The following is a 20,869-nucleotide window of genomic DNA, read 5'->3' as shown; positions in this document are numbered from 1 at the left end:
GATCAATTTGGTTTTTAGAATTTTGAAAATACTATATTTATGAAAGAATTATAATTAGTTTTTTAAAAAAATATTATTTTAACAATGACTACATGTTATCTACATTGTCTAGAAAAAGAAATTTTTTTTACAATAATGTAGTCATGTTGATGGATGTTTTCAAAAAAGTAATTTTGTAGTGGTTTTAAATAATTTTGTTCCCTAACTTTTGTCCTTACAAAATTTTTATTTTTGGTTTTATATGATAAAGTTTATAAGTGTTTATTTTAATTCCTACTATAAGTTAGTTCTACTAAATGCTAACATGAGAAGTTAAATAATAATGTATCATATTCCATCACATTAATATTTAACTTGTCATGTTTTAATACTTAATAAACTAATAGTAATAACTAATAAAAATCACTTTTAAATTTCACTAAAACAAAAAAAATTCAAGAGATCAAAACCAAAAATATTTTATAAAAATTAAAATCTCAGTTAAAGTTTTATAGTTCAAAAGGTAACTAAGAATTTTATTTGAAAACTATATTAAAAACTGCTTTGTTTATTTCTTATTATTTGATAAAATTTAGAAAAGTATGTGAAGATTAATATTTTAATATGATAAAAAAAAGAGCAATATTATATGTTGATAGAAATTCAGGAATTTAGATTGAGTGCGGGATGATTCGTAAGTTTTTTTTTTTTTTTTTTTTGACGATGATTCGTAGGTTTGATGTTGCAATTACTGCAAGTCCGCAATTGAAACACAATATGAGAACATATTATTGGTCGCAAAACATTCTTTTCTTTGGTCACACCAACCTGAAATTACCGTCATCAAGTCAACAGCAGTGCATTAAAATTGTGCTCTTCTGAATAAGTGAATATTAAGTACTATAAATAAATACTAAACATTTTTCTCTGTACAGGTTGAAATTTGAAACGATCTTTTTCCATGAAACAACACAGTTGAGGCTATTTTTTTTTTTAGAAATAAAAAAATTGTGTGTAATCCAATATTATGGTTAATTGAAAATTTTTTATATGAATTTTAATTTTTTATTTTAAATAATAAATCGAACTCTCAAATTTCATAATACATAAATTGAATCTTTCGATTTGTAGTAAAATAATTTTTTTTTGGTTGTAAAACAAATAGAAAGGTTCAATTAGCATGTTTAAAAAAAATTAACATTAAAATTTTAAATCTAATCCTCAGATTTGTATTTTTTTAAAACTTTAAATAATAAAAAATAAATTTAACCCTTAAATTTGCATGTTTTAAAAAAAATTCTGACCCTTAAATTTCTGGTAACTATACAACAAAAAAAATAGAGTTTTCACATTGTTAAAAGATATCAACTAGAACCGCAACACTCAAAATAAAAAGCCCACAGTTGAATTTAGAAATCAGTGGGCATATATACTAGAGACTTAAGGTTGTACAATGGATACCAGAATGCGGTCTTACCTTGTCAATCAAGGAGTTTCATCACAGAAAGCTGCAGGTGAAACATCATATTTTCGTTAAGAAGCAACTTAAACTAAATGCCAAAATAAATCGCTACATATACAAACTAGTCTATAGAATAATCTCCCCGAGTCCAATTTAACAAAATTGTTTCCTCTCTAAGATTACATAATCCCCAACGGAAGTAGAGCTTACAAAGTCATCATGAAGCTATCCAGTAACTAGATGGTCCTGTAAAGCAATCTAGCAAGCAGCGAAATCAGCAACAGACGCCAAAAGTTGCCTTTTTAAAGGCATTTCCAGACGACTTTCGATCAAAATATATGTACAACGTCGTATGCAAATCTTTAGTTTGTCAAAGAAGCAGAATATAATGACAAGAATATGGGAATAAGATAAATGAACTCTTCATAAGCTGTTTTTGTCAATAATCTGGGACAGCTACTCTCTAGGAAAAATAGGGCAACAAATATTTCGAAAGTTTAGGTAACGTGGAACGATTTGGAATCCCCTCCAAAACCAATTCCACTCCATTTTAAGTTCTAATACCCTCTAAATCCAATTCCAATCCATCCAAATAATGCTAGTCATATAAGTTCTCCATTTTAAAGTTTTAACAGATTTATGGCGTTAAATAAATTAGTTTGCAGATGTACTGCCAAAGATTATAAAAGAGAAGGATACGTCCAGAACAGCACAAATGACTGCAGAAGTTAAAAGAAGAAAGTTAAAAATACTGAACAAATGCACGTAAAAGAGAAAAACAAATAAATTATGATGCAAACGTTCCTAAACCAAAAGAAAATTAATCCATGCTGTTCAGCCTATCACAAAAGGTCTATCAGACATTCAGACCTCTTGTTTGAAAAGTAACACAAATCTTCGTTATTGACATTTCAACACTATAAAAAGGGGATTATGTTATGCTAAAACGTTAAATAGGGGGGGGGGGGTTTGAATACATTGTGCATCTAATAAATCTCCCATTTCTATATTCTTATTTTTCACCTTAATAACCATATGAAAAGCAACTTTTTGACATTTAACAAATAGTTAACAAATGTTGATCAGAATTTTCAGTCCAAACATAGGTAATAGAGCAAAAGAGAACCTAGCATTAGACCACCTAGAAAGCCATCCATTAGCACTCGATTCCGGGAGTCAAAGTATGAGTGGATTGAAATTTTAGATTTTGCTAGGAGCACAAGTGAAGTAAAAGACATTAGCAGAAAGTATAAGACAAATCCTTTTAAGCCTGTAAACCCAAAAATTCCAGCAACTACTCCACCGATTATAGACAAAAATGTCCGCTGCAACAGGAGGTAAAGTATTTATTTCAAATCGGAACATTAGATAAGGCACAAATGTCCATGCAGAGCACAATGATCCAAACCAAATGGACTCAATAAAGTATTAAATAGATGCTGTGGAAACAAACCTGACATAGATAATCTTCATGTTGCTCTGCAATCTGCATATTTTCAGCAGTTAGTAAATCATCCGCTCCATCGGTTGGTTTCGTCTCTGACTTAACATGTTCAGCCATATTCTGCCTCTTTGACAATATGTTTCTACGAATGAAATATAATTGACAATTATAGGTTTTAGGAAATAAATAAATATACATAATCTCGTTGTCAATATATACACAGACACATAGTTAATAGTTTCTGCTGCTTTTAGTAATAAGCAAACTCACAGTCATGAATTGTTCTAACCTAACTCGAGAAGTTAACCACTCATACGCATCATAGTTCATGACACGATATATTCAAACGTATACAACAGTAAACGTTCAGCTACCTGGTTTTCGAAGTCCAGTTACTAAGCTACTAAGTTTGAGATCTGTCATTTCACTCTAAATAAAACGCAGTTGCTGCTATTTCAAACAGATACCAAACTTTGAAGTCCGTGCAGCTCAATGTGAAACATTGAAAATCCAGATCTAAGTTTATGTGTGCACTATAGCAGTTTCGCAATTTCACATGAACATCGATGTTCAAACTACCGCAAGATCTAAAAGACTAATTCAAAACAGAGCTATGAAAAACTTTGTTTAATCTCTTAATTTGAATGAAATCAAATGAAAGGTAAATTGTAAGCTACGGAAATTCAGCTCAGCTTCTACGAAAATGTTAGAATCGATTCGAATCGAATATTAGAAACAGAACGATCTCGCATCTCAGATACACAAATTTGGAAAGTAGATCCGAAAATACGAATTAACGAAGAAGAGAAAAAAAAATAGCAACGTAAATTTCCGATCCAAACAGGAAAATCAAACTATAAACAAAGCAAAACAGATTCACATTCACATAAAAAAATAACGAGAGAAAATAAAGACGACTTTGCGGGATGAAAAGATGGAAAGAATGAGATTCGGAGAAGATTTTTAACTGAGATGAATTCTCGTGCTCCTTCGTTATGCTTGATGTGCTGGTAGCGCCAAACACCACTCAACACTGAACCTTCTCTCTCGGTCCTTTGAAATTGTTCTCGACTCATTTCAAATTCAATTTACGACTTTATATATCACGTGTTTTCGCTCTTTCTTTCGTCGGAAATTCTTTTTTTTTTTTTTTGGTATTAAGACGGGGCCAGAGCCCAAAAAAAAAAATTACACTGAGATTAAACGAGGCAGAAAACAAGCAAAACATCATGCTTATTGGACCCGGGCCCACTAATTAACATAAAATGAAATAAATGGAGAAAATTGGATCTTGTGGGCTGTGGGACCATGCTCCAAAAATTCGCACACACAGAGAAGAAGCACAATTCAATTCTCAAGTAAGAAAAATTTGTATGACAGAAATAAAATAAAATAAAAAGCTCAAGTAATCTTGTGATTATGAAAAAATAAATAAACAAGCAAATGAATAATATTTTGACCTTCTAAAAATAATATTAATATGATAAAATGAATATTTTTTATGAGTAACGTAAAATAATTTTTTTACATGTAATAAATAATTAAATATCTATTCTATATCTGAAGAACAAAACGTGGTCAACCATTCTACGTAAAAACAATATTCCAAAAATAAAATCAAATAAACTCCGAATAATTTTTAAAAAAAATTATATTAAATACATATTAAAATTAACTAAAAATACATATTAAAATTTAAAATAAATATTAAAAATAAATTAACTAGCATATATATGTCTATTTTATAAGAATAAGACTAATAAACCCCTACAAAATAACTAAAAATCTCGATTCTCTAGAAATGTTGCTAACATCTTAGTTGATGAAGAATGAACGAACCTCTTTACCTTGTTTATTTTGTAGTTTTAAGTATTCCGATAATTCAACAAGCAGAATTCTTAGTTCGTTGCTTATTTATTCTTAGAAAGGCGCAACATACAGTTTCAACTTTCAAGATAAACTATAATTATATTATAGTGTTTAAGTAAGATTTAGCTATGCGTCCATGGGCTCCCCTAGGGAAGAAACCACCAGGGACACGTTCATCACCTCCACCATACACTATCCTCAATATTTCTTGAGGTGTTCTTCCATATGCAAGTGAATCTTTGTCACCAGCTAGCACACTTCCCAAAGCTCTGCCCTCAGGACCTTCCAACATTCGCATCCCAAGCCCAACATCTTTCATACCATTGTTTCCGAGCTTGTCCCTAAGAATTGAAATGCGATTTGTGAATGTTGCTACACTCACTCCATATGGATGCACTTGCTCATTTCTACAATCATATAACATTGCTCTAATAACTGCATCTTGCCCTGACTCTACTCCCAGTAGCCCTGCAACAAGCTATACATACAAAATATAGTTGAAAAATATTATTAATGAGAAATACGAGAAGGTCAGCAAATTTTATAATTTATAATTATTAATTAGTTATATTAGTATTTTTAATAATATAATTAATTAGTATTTTTAATGGTACAAAATTAAATTTAATAATATAAAATTCCTCATTTTTTTTTTCACTATTTCTTTTAGTGGTTATGTGGTTTTAGTGATTATATGGTTAAATACTTACCAGATTTTAATTACTATGCTGCTCCTTAGACCTTCTAATTATTTATAACAGTTATATATTCAACCTGTCTTTTGAAATTGGTAATAAAATGTAAAAAATATCCTCTAAAATTCAACCATCAACCATTAAATCAATCACTATGAACTAATTGACATATATTTGTATATTGTATATAACTACATGTATTATTTCACGTATTTTTAACGTATTTTTAATATATATTTTATATTCGGACGATAACGACTACTCCTGACCATTCAACTTATATGTTACTTCTGTAACATATATATACACGGATAACTGATTTGGTAAACTGATTTGGTAATTAGTTTTATAGTTGATTTTTAATGTATACGTAACTATTCAATTGCAAAATAATCCAATACAATAAAGATGATGTAAAATTGTTTTGATAAAATTTACCTTCTTAGAAGTGGGGTTTTGCAATTCAGGATTGGTTCCAACATATCCAGTGAGGCCAACATAAGGAATTACATAAGAGGCAAGTAAGTAGTTGATGACATTAGCATAGGGGTCAAAAGGAGGATGTAGAGATTCTCCAAAGGCATTGTCCATGATTTCAGCAAATGCCTCCTTGCTTATATTCAATAATGGCCTAGGAAACCCCTTTATTGTTCTTTTTATGGCCCTGCAATAATCATAATGCAATAATGCATGCAACTCTTAAGTTTCTATTTTTATTTTATTTTTTAAATGTTTGAAATGCTAAGAATTATAATTCATTATTTCTAAAAAATAAAAAATAATTTTTTTGAGAATTTTGATCCTCATTTTGTTCTCAAAAGACAAATTAATCTCTCATTCTTTCAAACTTAATACGTCAAATATTAAAAATATTTTTATCAAAATATTATTCTAAATTAAAAATAAATTTTTTTTCTATTAATATATTATAATTTTTTAAAATTAAATTTCAAATAAAAATAATTTGATTTCTTAGAGAAAATAGAATTCCGAGCCCTTAGTGTAACTAAAATAGTAGAGACTAGAGAGAACCTCAAATGTCCAACTTCTTGATAAGCAAACTGCAAGATGACATCTCTAGTGAATGCATCAAGATTGGCCTTTTTGCCTCCAATGGGAGGAGGTCCTCCTTGGGCCAATTCAGGATCAACAACATCTAATCCACAACCACTAGCACCGTACAAGAAGAATTCAGCCTCCAAATATTCTAAGTTTAGAGGAAATTCCAGAAGATCAACATCAGATTTTGGGGATAAACTTACAGTAGGATTGAAAGAGTAAGATCTTGGAACAAGGATGGAAAGAACTAAGAAAGTTACTATAACATGAATGGAGACCATGGTAGTGAAAGTGGGAAGTAGCTAGTGCCATATTTGTTGTGACCCTTTTTCTTTCTTATATTGTAATACACTGAATCCTTTTTCATACAAAGTGCACAAGGCAATGCCAAGTAGCAAGAAACGTAACTTGTTTGACACTAGAGTTGACAGGTGTATTCATATAATAATCATATATGCTGAGTAAGCTCATGGATTGTATTTATTTGTAGGGATGGTTCAGTGTACTCTGATCTCATAAATTTGCATGGTTGGAGTCAAATATTATTCATATAATTCATTTTAGGAGATTCGGATGAATAAGAGAAATTTTAGATGAAAATTAAATTTTAAGTTAGAAGTTAATTTTCTGAAAAATTAGAAAGTGAATACATACATAAATCTTTAATATAATTATATTTTTAACTTTAAAATTGATTAAAAATTAAGAAATTATGAGCTATGTAGTATTTTTTTTAGGTTTAATTATTTTATTAATTTTATAATTTTAATACATTTGTAATTATATATATATTTTTTATTTAATTTTTATATTTTTTAATTTTATAATTAAAATTTTTAATGTAAAAATATTAAAATTAATTGAATATTTATTTATAAATTAATAATATTTATAATTAAAATTTTAATTAATTTTTTATTGTATATATTTTAAAAATTATTTTATTAATTTTAATATTTTTTATATAAAAAATATTTAATTATAAAATTAAAATAACAAAAAAATTTAATTAAAATAAAAATTTAAAAATTTAATTAAAAATTTAGTAAAATTATAAAGAAAAAAAAAGTAGCTAAACCTTTTCTTTGTAATTTCTCTCGATATAGCCTGCTCTCTTGACCGTTTGGTAGGAAGGGAAACTGGGAAAGAATGTTAAGACTATTTGATCTCAATGTAAAATATTAGTTAAACCCAATAATAATAAGGATTTTTTTACATGTGCACCAATAAAGACATAACAACATCATAAAAAAATGTTTTTTAAAGAATTATTAAAAAATATATTTTATATATCTTTAATAAATTGAATATATAAGATTTAGTAAAACAAATATTCAAAGATCATCATAATTTATTATTTTTGTCTATTATTTAGTTTTTAATTTAATTTTTTAATTAAAATTTTAAAATTAATAATCTAATAACATGTTTTATGTTATATTTTTAAATACTAATAATTAACTAATAATAAAAATAATAAATTTTAATAGCTTTCTAGTATTTTTTATTTAAAAAATTTTATTTCATACTATTAAAAACGTTATTTTAAGGCACAAGTTAACTAATCAATTCCCCTAACATTCTAATAATAATATACTACTTTCCTCGTCTTTGATCGAATATTTCATAAGGAAACATTATATATATTTGTCCATTTCTTGATCAAGTATATTCCAGACTCAGCTCCACCAATTATATAATCCAATTCATCTCAATCTTCTTCTATATAAGCAGCACCATACCACTTACTATATAAACTATCCCAATTTCAAAGGCAGAAGCAATGTCCATGGCATTAACAGAGGAGCTGAAGGGCAAGGCAGTGGTGTACCACGGTGACAAACTTTGTAGGGAGAAATTCTCTTTGTTGCTTGCAGAAATAGGCCTGCCAAAAGGATTATTAACAATTCAGGACATTGAGGAATGTGGCTATGTGAAAGAGATTGGATTTGTTTGGCTCAAGCTTCAGAAGAAGATAGAGCACAGGTTTGATAACATACTTGTGTGCTATGATTCAATTGTCACAGCATATATTGAACCTAAGAAGATCAAGAATCTCACTGGGGTCAAGGCTAGGGACTTCTTGCTTTGGTTCACATTGAATGAGATTTATGTTAAGGGTTCACCACAAGGGTCTCTTGTTACCTTCAAGTCCATTGTAGGGTTATCTATGTCTTTTCCATTTTCTATGTTCATGGGCATGGCTGGGAAGGATCAACCCAAGGAAGAGGCATCAGAAGAAAACTGGTGGAACAAGATAATCAAATTGTAATTAAATTGTTATTAATCAGTGCCCAAAAGAATTGTTAATAACAATGAAAATGTCATTGTAATATTGTATATGATCTATTACTGTTTCAATTAAATTAATCACATTATTATTATGGTGATGGTGATGTCACACACTTGCTTATACGTATAATTTTAATGATTAATTTGGTTGTATTTTTATGGAAAGAATTAGTGGCTACGCGGTGAATGACTAGGAACAAAGAAAGAATATGCTGTCATATTTGTTTCATGAAGAATATGCTTAGAGTATAAAGTGCTTGTTATTTTAATGTCTCTTTTATTTCCAAATTGTTCACGTAATTTCGCCTTTTTGGACAAAGTGTATGCGTGGCCTTGTTTTTGCATGGCTTTTAGGCGTTTGACGAAAGGAAGTAGGAACACTCCGGACAAAATAAAGGGAACAAAAGTATGAATTTGATTTGATTAATTTCTATACCATTTTTTTTCTTTGGAATATATTTTTATCGAGTTAATGTTTAATTTGGCTCAAAATTTGAAAACAGACTCAAAATAACTCATAAAATTATAATTGCCTTAAATTGGATTAAAAAATTTACGATAACTCGTGTTAGTCTTTTCATTGATTCTAAGTTGATGTCATATTAATTTTGCATGTTAATTTGTCACTATTTGAATTTCTCATTTAGATTTCATTTAGATTTCATGTGATTGAGTCATTGAGACCTACTAAAGTGCCTAAAAACTTACTTGGCTCCCAACGTCCTCACAAAAATGATAATAACAAGTTTACTTTATGAAACTTTGAATTTTGAAGGCAGTTGTCGAGTTTTTAAAAACTCTAATAGATCTCAATCACATAAAATCATATCAAAGAATTCAAATCCCAACAAATTAACATACCAAATCAATACACCATTAACAAAGATCAATTTAGAGATTAACACAAATTAAGATTATAAATTTAAGAAACTAATTTAAATCAATTGAAATTTTAAGACTCAATTTAAGTCTAATATTAAATTTCAAGAGCCAAATTAAAAATTAGAGACCTGCTACACATACAAGCTTTTTTGGCTTATAAGTTATACAAGTTGCTCCAAGTCCAAGAAAAAAAAGACGCGCTCCTTCAACAACACGTTCACTCTTCGTCTTCTTCCTCAATCAAAACGCAAACCATCAAAAAAAAAAAAACACGCACTCCTTCCACAACACGTTCACTTTTCCTCTTCTTCCTCAATCAAAACGCAAACCATCAAGATTCAAGGGACATTCAAAACAAACTACTACGATTCTGCAGAAACGTTTCAACTCCTCGTGAAGAGTAGAAGAAATCAAGAAGAAAATATACAAATTTCCATAAAAAATCACCAGAAAAAAGGAAGAAACATTATTCAAAGTATTGTTTTACTGTTCTTCTAGGTTTTTCTTCTAAATTGTCTCTGCCATGTGTCTCATCCTTAACCAGCAGAACATTAAAAGATTTCAAGAAGAAATATACTGTCTTCCCCTGTTTTTGGTGTATTTCTTAAATCATTTGTGTGTATTTCTGTAATCCTTTAGGTGTATTTCTGTAATCATTTGGGTGTATTTTTGTAATCCTTTCTGTAACCGTTTAAGTGTATTTCTGTAACCGTTTGAGTGTATTTCTGTAATCGTTTGGGTGTATTTTTGAAGTTCTATTATCTTCAAAACGATTTCAAAGCTTGATTTCAGAAATCATGAAAATAAAAAAAAAACGAAGTAAAGAGAGAACGTACGAAGGAGATCCAACAAATTTGGTAAAAAACTCGAAAAAAAGAAACGAAATCTTTTGAAAAATGGAAGTTATATATTTGTGCGTTAATTGATTTGAATTGATTTAAAATTATGTTAAGAAGGCACGTAACAAACAGCACGTTTAATGGGTGGGTTTCGTTAAGACTTATAAAACTTGTTGTATGTAGAAATTAATCCTAAAAATTAACTCATTTTTCTCTTTGAAAAATTATGTTTATCATTACTTGACGAAAGAAATTATTACAATCAAATATGTATAATTCAATTTCAAAACTTAATTAATGAAGTGAAAAAATATCCAGTTTTACTTTTATATATAGAAGTGTTTCGGGCATGTCCATTGGTCCGATCCGACTGGTCCGATATACGAAAGGGGCAAGCCTCGTGCTAGCTCCCAAGAGAAACCATCTATTTTGAGCATACGACTATAACTACCTTTGGAAATTTAAATACGATTTTGTTAGAAAATTAACTAAGAGGCTAACCAACTAAAATTAATTAGTTGAAAAATAAAAGTTATGTTATAAAAAAAAACTTTTCACCATAATTTTTTAAATTTTAAAATTAAAAATATAAAAAATTAGTTTAAATTGGTTTAAGTTATAATTCACTCCTTAGACTTTTTCATTCACTATTATTTGCAGCCTATAAAAAGAGATTCTACTCTTTCTTCAAGTATGATCACTTAACCAAAAATCATTACTTCTGATCCTGGTCAAGTGCAAATGTAATTACTTATATCATGGTAAGCTAGAATATATTAATTGTAGCCCAAACAAATAATAATTATTCACATAAAAATAGTTAAAATAATTTGATAGGAAAATAATAGATAAAATTGTTAAATAGTTGGATATGTTTAACTCAATTACTTGACTCAGTATGCTTTTTATGTATATTAACATTTCTAGGGTTATTGCTTAAAAATAAATAAATGGGCCAAGAACTTGTTTCAAACTCTGCATACAAGAAATGATTTTATTTTCGAGTCCAAAATATCTGCATACATAAGGTCTTTATCATCTACTAAACTAAACAAACTGCAACTGCAGTATAGATTTAGACCATTAAAGTGTGATATCAATCATGATTTTGAATTCGTATTATTTGAGTGCATGCATACTAATGAAGTAATGATTTCCTAATCAAGGAAAATAAACCAAGATGGTGGTGATTAATGATTTGATTGAAATTGAAAATTAGCGCGTAGGAAGGTGGTCCCCTGTTAGAAAGGAATGAATGAGGGAGAGAGCTTCATTGGGTTTGTTTAGAGGCACCAAGTGACCTGCCCCTCTCACTGTCACATATGTCACCCCTTCATACTCCACTATTCTTCCTCCCACCTGCATTTATTTTTTTATTTTTCTTTATTCATTAGCATATACAAAATAATAATAATAATAATTATATTACATTACACAAAAAACTAATCATTTATATATAGGAACGGAACTAGAAAAAATATTAGAAGAAAACTAAAAATATTTACACAATATAATAATATTAAAATAAATTTTTGAAGGAAGACTAAACTAAAATTTACATATAATTTACATGTAAAAATATGTAGCTTCGCCCCTGTTTATATAGAATATGTATTGACAGGACGGATCTAGAGGGAGGGAGTAGTGGCCTCGGCCCTTCCAAAATTTTTAAAAACTATATTTATATATGAGATATGTATTTAAAAATAAAAAATATTATATAATTTAGTATTTTTATATGTATTATTTTTTATTATGTGATAGATTTATGTCTTAATTATTTAATTCACTAATATTTTTCACTTAACTAATTTAATATCATACCCTCAAGTCTTTGTAATTTTTAAATTAGTTTTTATATAATAATTTTTATATTTATTTTAAAAAAATCATTTGTTTATTTTATATTAACATATTTAAAATTTATATTATTATATTGATAATAACTTACGTAGTTATATTTTGGTAATCATATTATGTACTTTAGATAATCTTTTTTTAAAAAAAAATACTTATTTTTCTTTTAAATTTACGTTGTTAAAAATTTTTTTTATAAAAATATCTTATATCTTGTATTCTATACAAATATTGTTTCTTTCAAATAATTAATAATTTATCATTTATTTTCAAATTTTTAAAGACTTAATTTTAATTAATAAGATATGTAATCATTTTTAACTAAACACGCTATAAATTATTGGTACTTTATAATTTTATAATGCACTATTGATATTGTTATATTTTTTTATGTATCTATCATATTAAAAATAAAATTGTGAAAAATTTTATAATTTTATATATATATATTGATAAATTTTTTAAAAAATTAACTCTAATAACTATATGTTAATTATTTGTATGGAATGAAAAAAAATTATCTAAAATTCGACCCCTCCATACTAAACTTTTTGGATCCGTCCGTATGTATTGAGATTAAAAATATATATTAAAAATTAATTAAACAATACATATATTTATATATAAATATATAATAATTAATTTATTAACTAATGTTTAGTATGCACATGATATTCGTTTGTTATAGTATCTAAAAATTTAGCATTTAATTGTCAAAGAAATTAAATAATTAATATTTAATTATAAAAAATAAATTTTACAAAAATTAGATACCAAACACATGGAAATCTTATGAATATATAGGCATTTTGATTTGATTTGATTTGTGAACCTGATTTTGATGGTACCAAGTACGCCAAGTAGTCTTTAGAGGTAAATTAAGGGCCTCAATGCAGTACCGTGTACCTATCACAGGTACTCTTCCATCTGCATCTCCACTTTATGTGGTACAAATAATATTATTATTTTAATAATAACATTAACAAAAAGGTAATATAGTCACGGGAAAAATTAAAGGGGCATCAATTTCAACCACTAGAATGTGAATAATATTAATAATAATGGTTTCACGGGCTGTTGATCTAAGAAATATATACCTGTAAACCCATATCTTAAGCCCACCCTTTATGAGTTTGGTGTAGATGGGTAGGATCGAAAATACAGAGAAGTTGTAAGTCCTCAATATGGAATCACTGAAAATTTAGACATAAATAGCATAGAAATTAAATCAGAGTATTCAAATAATTGCAAGGAAGGTAACAAATTAAATTAAGAGAAAAAATAAATAAGTCCCTAATATTTTAATTTAAAAACACATAAATTTTTATCTAATTAAAAATATAAAAATATCTCTAACATTTTAAAATATAAAATATTTAAGTTCATTTATCCAAAATATATAAGAATAAATTAGTTCTTCAAAAGGACTTAAATATCTCGCGTTTTAGAAAATAAAAAATATTTTTATATTTTTAATTAATTAAGAATTTATTTGTCTTCAGGGAAAAAAAAATAAGAGACCTATTTCGTTTATTCTTATTAATCTAACTACTAACTAGTAAACTACAACTTACTTGCAAACCTTCCATGTTACACTAGTAGTGTTTGTGTTTTCTCCTCTAATATTAGCATGAAAAGATGATTGAACATCTATCTTATTGAAATATTGTGCTGCATATGTGGAATAACAAGGATCATAGCCACCAAAAATTCTCATTCTCTTGGTCTCAATTTCATCATCATCATCTAATAATAATGAGGAAGTGCTGCTATTTAGAGTACATTTAGGGGCATAAATGTTGTATATGTCAATTTCTGAGTAATCTTGCCACACTGTGTTCATGGCCTCATTGCATTCCTTAGGCCAATCAATTTGTTTGAAATCACATACTTTCTTTGCTTTCTCATATTGTTCATCTGATATAACTGCATGGCTCCATGCATATTCTAGAAGGCCTTTGTTGTCATAGTAATCATCAGTTTCTGGATTCCCCACCTGAACATTTATTTACATAGCAATTTAAATTATAACCTCGTAACTTTAATTAAGTATTGATCATGATTATGGAGGATTATATCTGTACTTACAATAAAACCTTTAAGATTAATAAAAGGGTACTTGTTTCTATCCTTATTTCGATCAAATACTAGCTCTGCAAGTTGAGGGACATAATGGCCTGCAAAAATAATAAGGTAAATGTGATTAGGCTAGTGATTTAGTGTAATGTGATATTGTAATTTTTTTAAGTTAAATACTAACCAGCATAGCTTTCTCCTGATATAAAGAAGTCCCTTGATTTGAACTGAGGGAATCTTTGTAGCCAATTTACCAAGAAATTGTAGGCATCCTCAGCTGATTATTAATTAATTTGCCAAAAATATACATATGATGAAACCAATTACTAATTAATCAACAAATTTATCATGGAATTTAGGAAATTGAACTCACCAACAAAGCTATCCTCTAGTATAGTGAGGTCAGAGGATGTGTTGGTGTAAGAGAAACCAACTCCAACAGGGGACTCCACAAATAATAAATTTGCTTCTGCAAAGGGTAATTTGAAACTAAATAACATTAGCAAAACAATCTTGTTAAGTGTACAATCATACATGGATTTTTTTTATTTTGTTAATTGAAAAATAATCTAAATACATAATTAATTAATAACAACTGAATTTTTATACATGTATCAAGAGTGTTGATATATGTATAGTGTTTTTCTTAGCAAAATGGATCATTCATCATTCTCTACCCCATTTGCATTCCTTATCTAACTAGTATTCAAAACTACATATACTAGTTAGTCAAAAGATGAAAAGAAAGATAGAAAGGCATACCTTGATTCCATGAATATGGGTTGAATTGTAGTCCTTCACCATTTTTGTTGACCAAAAGAGGTCCTATCTCAACTACAGCACCATACCCAATTGAGGAGCATCCAGGTCCTTCACACACAAACAAAGAACATCAACCAAGCATAACAGGATCACCATAGAAAAAGGAGGTAAGTACTTTTATTAAAATTTGGCCAGCATTTAATCAGCAAAAGGAAAGTGAGTAATCTCACACTATTAGATGTAATATCACAACATTAAAAATATAAATGATGGCTAATTGATAGTTACAAATCACAAAATCTGCACTCCTCATCACCATATAACACTAAACCTTACTTGCTCATACATAAATTTGTTTGGAGGGAAAAAAAAAGGAAAAAAGAAAAAACTTTCATGTGTTTGTTCACATAATCACATAAAACTAAAATAGTAAAAATACAACTTTTTTTATTTATTTTTGTCTTATCTTTATATTTTTATTTTAAGACATGTATAAAATACCAAGTAAAAAGTTAGAATAGCAAATATGAGAATGGTGATTGAGATGTGACATTAATATGAGAGAGAGAGACCTCCATTGAGCCATAGAAGGAGAGGCTTGTTGGAAGGATCAGATTGAGCTTCAAAGAACCAGTAAAAAAGGGCCCTCCCATGTTCTTGATTGACAGTGATATATCCTGAAAAGTGTGAGACCAATGGGCTTGAAGGTTGGCCAGGAAGATCTCTTACTCTATCAGCTTCATAGCTTTTCACATTAAATTCTGATGATGATGATGCTGCTTCTTTAATGAAAGATGTAGTAATAGTAGTAGTTAATGAAAGAATGAAACACAGAAGAATATTCATATCTATAGCCAGAATGAAAATCTTCTTTGACCCCAACATTATTGTATAGTGTTAACAAGTGGCTTTTGGTTTGGATTTTGGTCTTGCAGGTTGCAAGTGGATGACTTATCAAAAAACAAGTTTTTTATTTTTCAGAAATTATCATTGGCCACACATATCTAGTGTAGACCTCACTAGGCAATAGAATAATGCATGTCACTTTTCTTATCAAGTTTCTTTTTTTGATTTTTGAGATTTTTGAATTGTTCTGTCAGTAATCATGGTGGACCCTTAAATCATAGATGCACAAGTCTCATCTCTTTTGGATCGATTCATCATTCGATTATGACTAAATTTGAAAAGTTATTATTATGGGGAAAAACAAAAACAGTGATATAAGAATTTACTTTTTTTTAATTTATTTATTAATCACCTTGTTACAATAAGAACAACAACAAAAGGCTAATTACACGAATAATTTTTTGAATCTTACTAATTATAAAAACAAATTATAGGTTCAGTTTGGATAAATAATTTAATTAATTTTTTTTAAAAAATAGCTTAAATAATAAATATTTATATTAAAAATAATTTATAAATAAATTATTTTGTATTTAATTTTTTAATTTTAAAAGTATTTATTTTAAAAGAAAAATAATTAAATTTTTATTATGAAAGAAATTATTTTTTTTAATTTTTCCATAAACATTAAAATAATTTTTTAAAAAGCAATAATTTAATTTTAAAAATTATATCAGATATTAATACTATACTTTTTTATATTTTTAATGCATTAAATGCTTTAACAATATATAAATTTTTATTATTTATCCTCCAAATATATATATATTTTTATCCTATTTTCTTTTGAGTAAAAGTCCCTAGAGGAAAGAACCTCAAAGGACATGTGTGGTGTATTTACTATTTTGCCTTATATATCTTGTTCTATTTGTGCAGCACTTAATAGAAGTGTTTAGTGGGCTGCACTCAGATACATTGGATTGAATTGGATTCCACTAAATTAAAACCCATGCTTAGTTCCTAAAACCTGACACGTCAAGGAACCATTTAGAGATCCTTTATTTTGATCCATAAAATGGAATAGGAATAATCTCTCATTTGCAATTTATTTATTATATAAAAGTTAGGTTTCTACACTTACATGCTTCTAGAGTGTTTTTTTATTTATTTTTTTAACTCATTAAATATAATTTATTATGATAAATTAATTATATTAATTAATTAATTTTTTATTAAATATTTAAATATTATATAATTTATTATAATTTATATCAATTAATTTTAATAATATTTTTTAATTTATTTCTTTTAATATTCTAGTAGTATTTTTTAAATTTATTTCTTTTAATTTATTAAAGCAAATTAATTATACTAATTATATGTATTCATTAATTAATTTATTAGTTATTAAAATAATAAATCTATGAATAAAATAAACAACTGGAATATGTTCAATTAATAATCATATTAAATCAAATCAAATCAAGTCATATTTATTGAATCAAATTCAAATCATATAAATTAATGACTAAACTAAAATAAAATAATTTCTTACTTATTCAAGTTAAATGTAATAAATACAAATTAATTTTGTTAGATAATCATAATCTTCTGATCTTTCATATATAGATGATCAAATAAACTTATAAGAACATCTCTAATGTTTGGTATTAATTTAATTTTATTTTAGGTTCCACAAAAAATCACATAAATATTTGTAAATTGTATATCATAAGACTTGATTTAAAATTTAATATAAAATTTGTCACTCTAATGCTTGATTTAATTTCAATTTAAATTTTAAAATATTTTTTTATTATTTTAAATAAATTTAATTAAATTGTGAAAATTTAAATAAAATAAAAATATAAAATTACAAAATTAATAATTATATACCATATTTAGATTGAGAGAAAAAATATAATTTTATAAATAATTAAAAAAACTACATTAACTTGATTTGGATCTATTTTTTTTTATCAAATTTATAAGATAATAAAAAAAATAATAAAATGCAGAGTATAAATAAGTACATTTAATTGATTTGAGTAAATTTAGTTGAGTCTTTGTTATAATATTACAACAAATTAACAAAATAACGAAACACTTTTAGTGGTTATTTAATAGATAGGTTTAAACAAGTGGCAATATTTCACTCATCTTTTTTTCTGACTGATACTAGATTAACATTATCATTTCAAAAATGGTATCTAATGCAAATTTAAATTTTAAATCAGTTCATTTACTGTACAGGTCAAAATTAATATCTAAACTTGACTCCATTGAAATTACTCTAAGAATCATTATTTTTATTACTCTTACTATTTCAACTTTTCTTTTTTTTCTTTTTTTCTATAGATATAATTTTTTTATGTATAAATATACTCAAAATGAGAAGGCATGGATGAATGTTTCATTGATTGTTTATTTGACGAATACTATAGCCTAGAAATGACTCAATTTAAGCATTCTACCGCTGTCGATGAAAGTTAGATGTGTAGTAATTAGGGTGACCAATGTATTTTTTATAGTATTGGATAGAAGAATATTTATTAAAATGAATATATCCATTATAATAAATTTTATTTGTCAATTTGTTATCTTTTAGCTAATAAACAACATTCATGATGAATCAAAAGTCATACATAATTGATTGATAATTTTGTATAAAAACACTCCTGTGGTGACTAAACATCGTACCATTAATTCGCTAAAGTTAATTCTCCTATAATTACCTCAATGTATAACACTATCAAATAAAAATTTATTAGATAATATTTGTTTCTACTGAGGTGAGCAAGCTTTTAGACTTAATCACGGTTAAAGTTGAGGAAGATCAGAAAATATACTAATAATAAAAATACTGTTTATTCTTAATACTCAATAATAATAATAATATATAAATTAAAATGAATATTGTTTCGTATAAAATAATAAAATGTATATTATACTTGAATAAACAAAATTTTTTTCTCGCAAATCACATTAAATACATCATTTTAATTTGCTTACATATAATTTTAAGTTCTCATCATTTTCTATGAACACTCTTCATGTTTTTAATTTTGAAATGTTATTTTTCATAATGAATATATTATGAATTGTGTTGAATTATATTGAAGTGATTATTTTATGATTAATATATTATAATTTTTTTATTAATTTAAAAAAATAAAGAATATCTATAAATAATTATGGATAAGTTAGCTCTATCATTTTTTATATTAAAAAACTATTAGAGTGATGAGAGAGAGACAGAGAGAGAGAGAGAAACACCGGGAGGCATAGAACTAGGTTTTTGAGTAGAGATCCTAGGGTTTGGAATCGAGAAGAGTACTATCATTTGAAAAACAAGTCGTTTTCTATTTTTGTAGAACATCTTCCTGAAGATATATCAAAGAAGGAGCTGTATCATTTGTTCAACTGAACTAGACGCATAAATAATATCTATTTATCACAAAAACTGAAAAATGGAACAGCATACATTTTTTCGTTCATCCGATATACAACAAACGGTGGATCTATGAATGCTATTGTGGAAATGAATAGAATGAGGTTACGAAGTAAGGTTGTATTAGTAGGAGAAGCTCAGTATCAATGTACGAATGAAGTGAAAAATGTTAAGAGACATCATGAGGCATATGATATCTAGAACACTAATAAGGTTCAACCTTAACATGAGGATAGCCGGGGTTTCAGGGAGAAATGAAAAAGAGTTGAGGAAAGAGAAAAAAAAGAAGACACCCACGACAACGGGTGGACGAAGAAGATTGAAGTGCCTGTGGCAAAAGAGAACTTGGTCTGGTTACAAAGGAGTCTAATAGGTGGTACGACAAAGGCAATTGACTATAAGTCGCTGAAGGCCATGATTGGCAAGAATCTGCCGAAGTTATAGAAGTACGAGAACTAGGAGCGTATAAAGCACTCCTGACTTTTGATAGTATATTAAGTGCTGAAGAAGTCTACACGTTCAAAATGAAAAATATCTTGAAGTTTTTCTATAGCATGTGGAGATGGGATGAGGAGGAGCGTAGTGAAACTCTAAGGGTATGCCTAGAGTGCTTTGGTGTTCCTTTGCATACGTGGTCAGCGGAAATGTTTAAGCTGATAGGAAGTCAATGGAGAGTTGTTGGGTGTGACGAAGCCATGGAATCATATATTTGTTAGAATTTGGTTGAATTAGTCCCACATTGTTTAGGATAGCAAATGGAGTGGGTGGTATAGGCTATAAATATGAGGCTAAGTTCTCCATATTTTTTGCCCCAGTCGGAAACACTTAAAGCTTGTATCTGACTTTTCTTTTCCTCTATACCTTTTGATTAGAGAGTGTTGTGAGGTGTAGTTAAATATTTACTTTGAGAGTGTGGGTGTACTAGGGTGCCGGTGTTAGAGAGAAAGAAGTCTATGTGTTGTAACAATTTTCACATAGTGATATTCTCTGGTTGTCATTTGACAACGGCCGTAGTTTTTTCTTCAGTAATTAGAGTTTCCACATTAAATTTTTGTGTTGTGATTGTGTCTATTTTATTTCTCTGTGAAAGGTATTTTCTCAAGGGGAAATGGTGTATTATTCCCAACAAGTGGTATCAGAGCTTCGATTCGGTGGGATTTATTCTTAGTATGCTCTGTGGTTGCAGCCTAGTCTGACCTTCCACATCAGAAAAGAATTTTGTCCTATAGCTTGAGGTTGATCTTTGGTTGCTGTTGTTGTTGCTGGAAGGCAGTGTGACACTGTGAGAGTACAGTTTGGAAAGGTTCTGGCTAAGGAAAGACCTGGTATTTAAGTGTGTCTATTGTGACCCACCTC

At 27.7% G+C, this 20,869-nt stretch overlaps 3 protein-coding genes and 1 long non-coding RNA gene across 8 annotated transcripts; 1 reads left to right on the top strand and 3 right to left on the bottom strand.

Moving 5' to 3' along the window:
* Positions 1-663: 663 nt before the first annotated feature.
* LOC112702993 (uncharacterized) lies at positions 664-3,959 on the bottom strand. 5 transcript variants are annotated; one of them, XR_011864645.1, is made up of 5 exons: positions 3,854-3,954; positions 2,895-3,027; positions 1,652-1,699; positions 1,457-1,487; positions 664-807 (listed from the first exon to the last, which is right to left on the bottom strand). It is a non-coding gene; the product is annotated as an uncharacterized lncRNA (long non-coding RNA). The 5 variants fall into 5 exon arrangements; XR_011864646.1 differs by having other exon boundaries at positions 1,652-1,687; positions 3,854-3,949; XR_011864644.1 differs by lacking the exon at positions 664-807 and having other exon boundaries at positions 1,369-1,487.
* An 807-nt stretch (positions 3,960-4,766) lies between these two features.
* Positions 4,767-6,885, bottom strand: LOC112702986 (desiccation-related protein PCC13-62). Its single transcript, XM_025754259.3, has 3 exons — positions 6,482-6,885; positions 5,888-6,113; positions 4,767-5,232 (listed from the first exon to the last, which is right to left on the bottom strand). Exons 1-3 carry the CDS (start codon positions 6,787-6,789, stop codon positions 4,852-4,854), a joined length of 915 nt encoding a protein of 304 aa, XP_025610044.1. The 5' UTR covers positions 6,790-6,885; the 3' UTR covers positions 4,767-4,851.
* Positions 6,886-8,100: 1,215 nt separating this feature from the next.
* LOC112778532 (uncharacterized) lies at positions 8,101-9,077 on the top strand. Its single transcript, XM_025822860.3, has one exon. It carries the CDS (start codon positions 8,292-8,294, stop codon positions 8,778-8,780), a length of 489 nt encoding a protein of 162 aa, XP_025678645.1. The 5' UTR covers positions 8,101-8,291; the 3' UTR covers positions 8,781-9,077.
* A 2,407-nt stretch (positions 9,078-11,484) lies between these two features.
* Positions 11,485-16,375, bottom strand: LOC112702980 (serine carboxypeptidase-like 26). The gene is made up of 9 exons (XM_025754245.3): positions 15,789-16,375; positions 15,217-15,324; positions 14,828-14,923; positions 14,639-14,731; positions 14,467-14,555; positions 13,953-14,374; positions 13,476-13,571; positions 13,211-13,316; positions 11,485-11,880 (listed from the first exon to the last, which is right to left on the bottom strand). The coding sequence occupies exons 1-9, from the start codon at positions 16,099-16,101 to the stop codon at positions 11,737-11,739; spliced, it is 1,467 nt and encodes a 488-aa protein (XP_025610030.1). The 5' UTR covers positions 16,102-16,375; the 3' UTR covers positions 11,485-11,736.
* Between the last annotated feature and the right edge of the window lie 4,494 nt (positions 16,376-20,869).

Source organism: Arachis hypogaea, chromosome 1 (assembly GCF_003086295.3).
Source record: "Arachis hypogaea cultivar Tifrunner chromosome 1, arahy.Tifrunner.gnm2.J5K5, whole genome shotgun sequence".
NCBI classification, from domain to species: Eukaryota; Viridiplantae; Streptophyta; class Magnoliopsida; order Fabales; family Fabaceae; genus Arachis; species Arachis hypogaea.
Note: the sequence above shows the minus strand (reverse complement) of the source record. Positions and strands in the feature narration are given on the sequence as shown.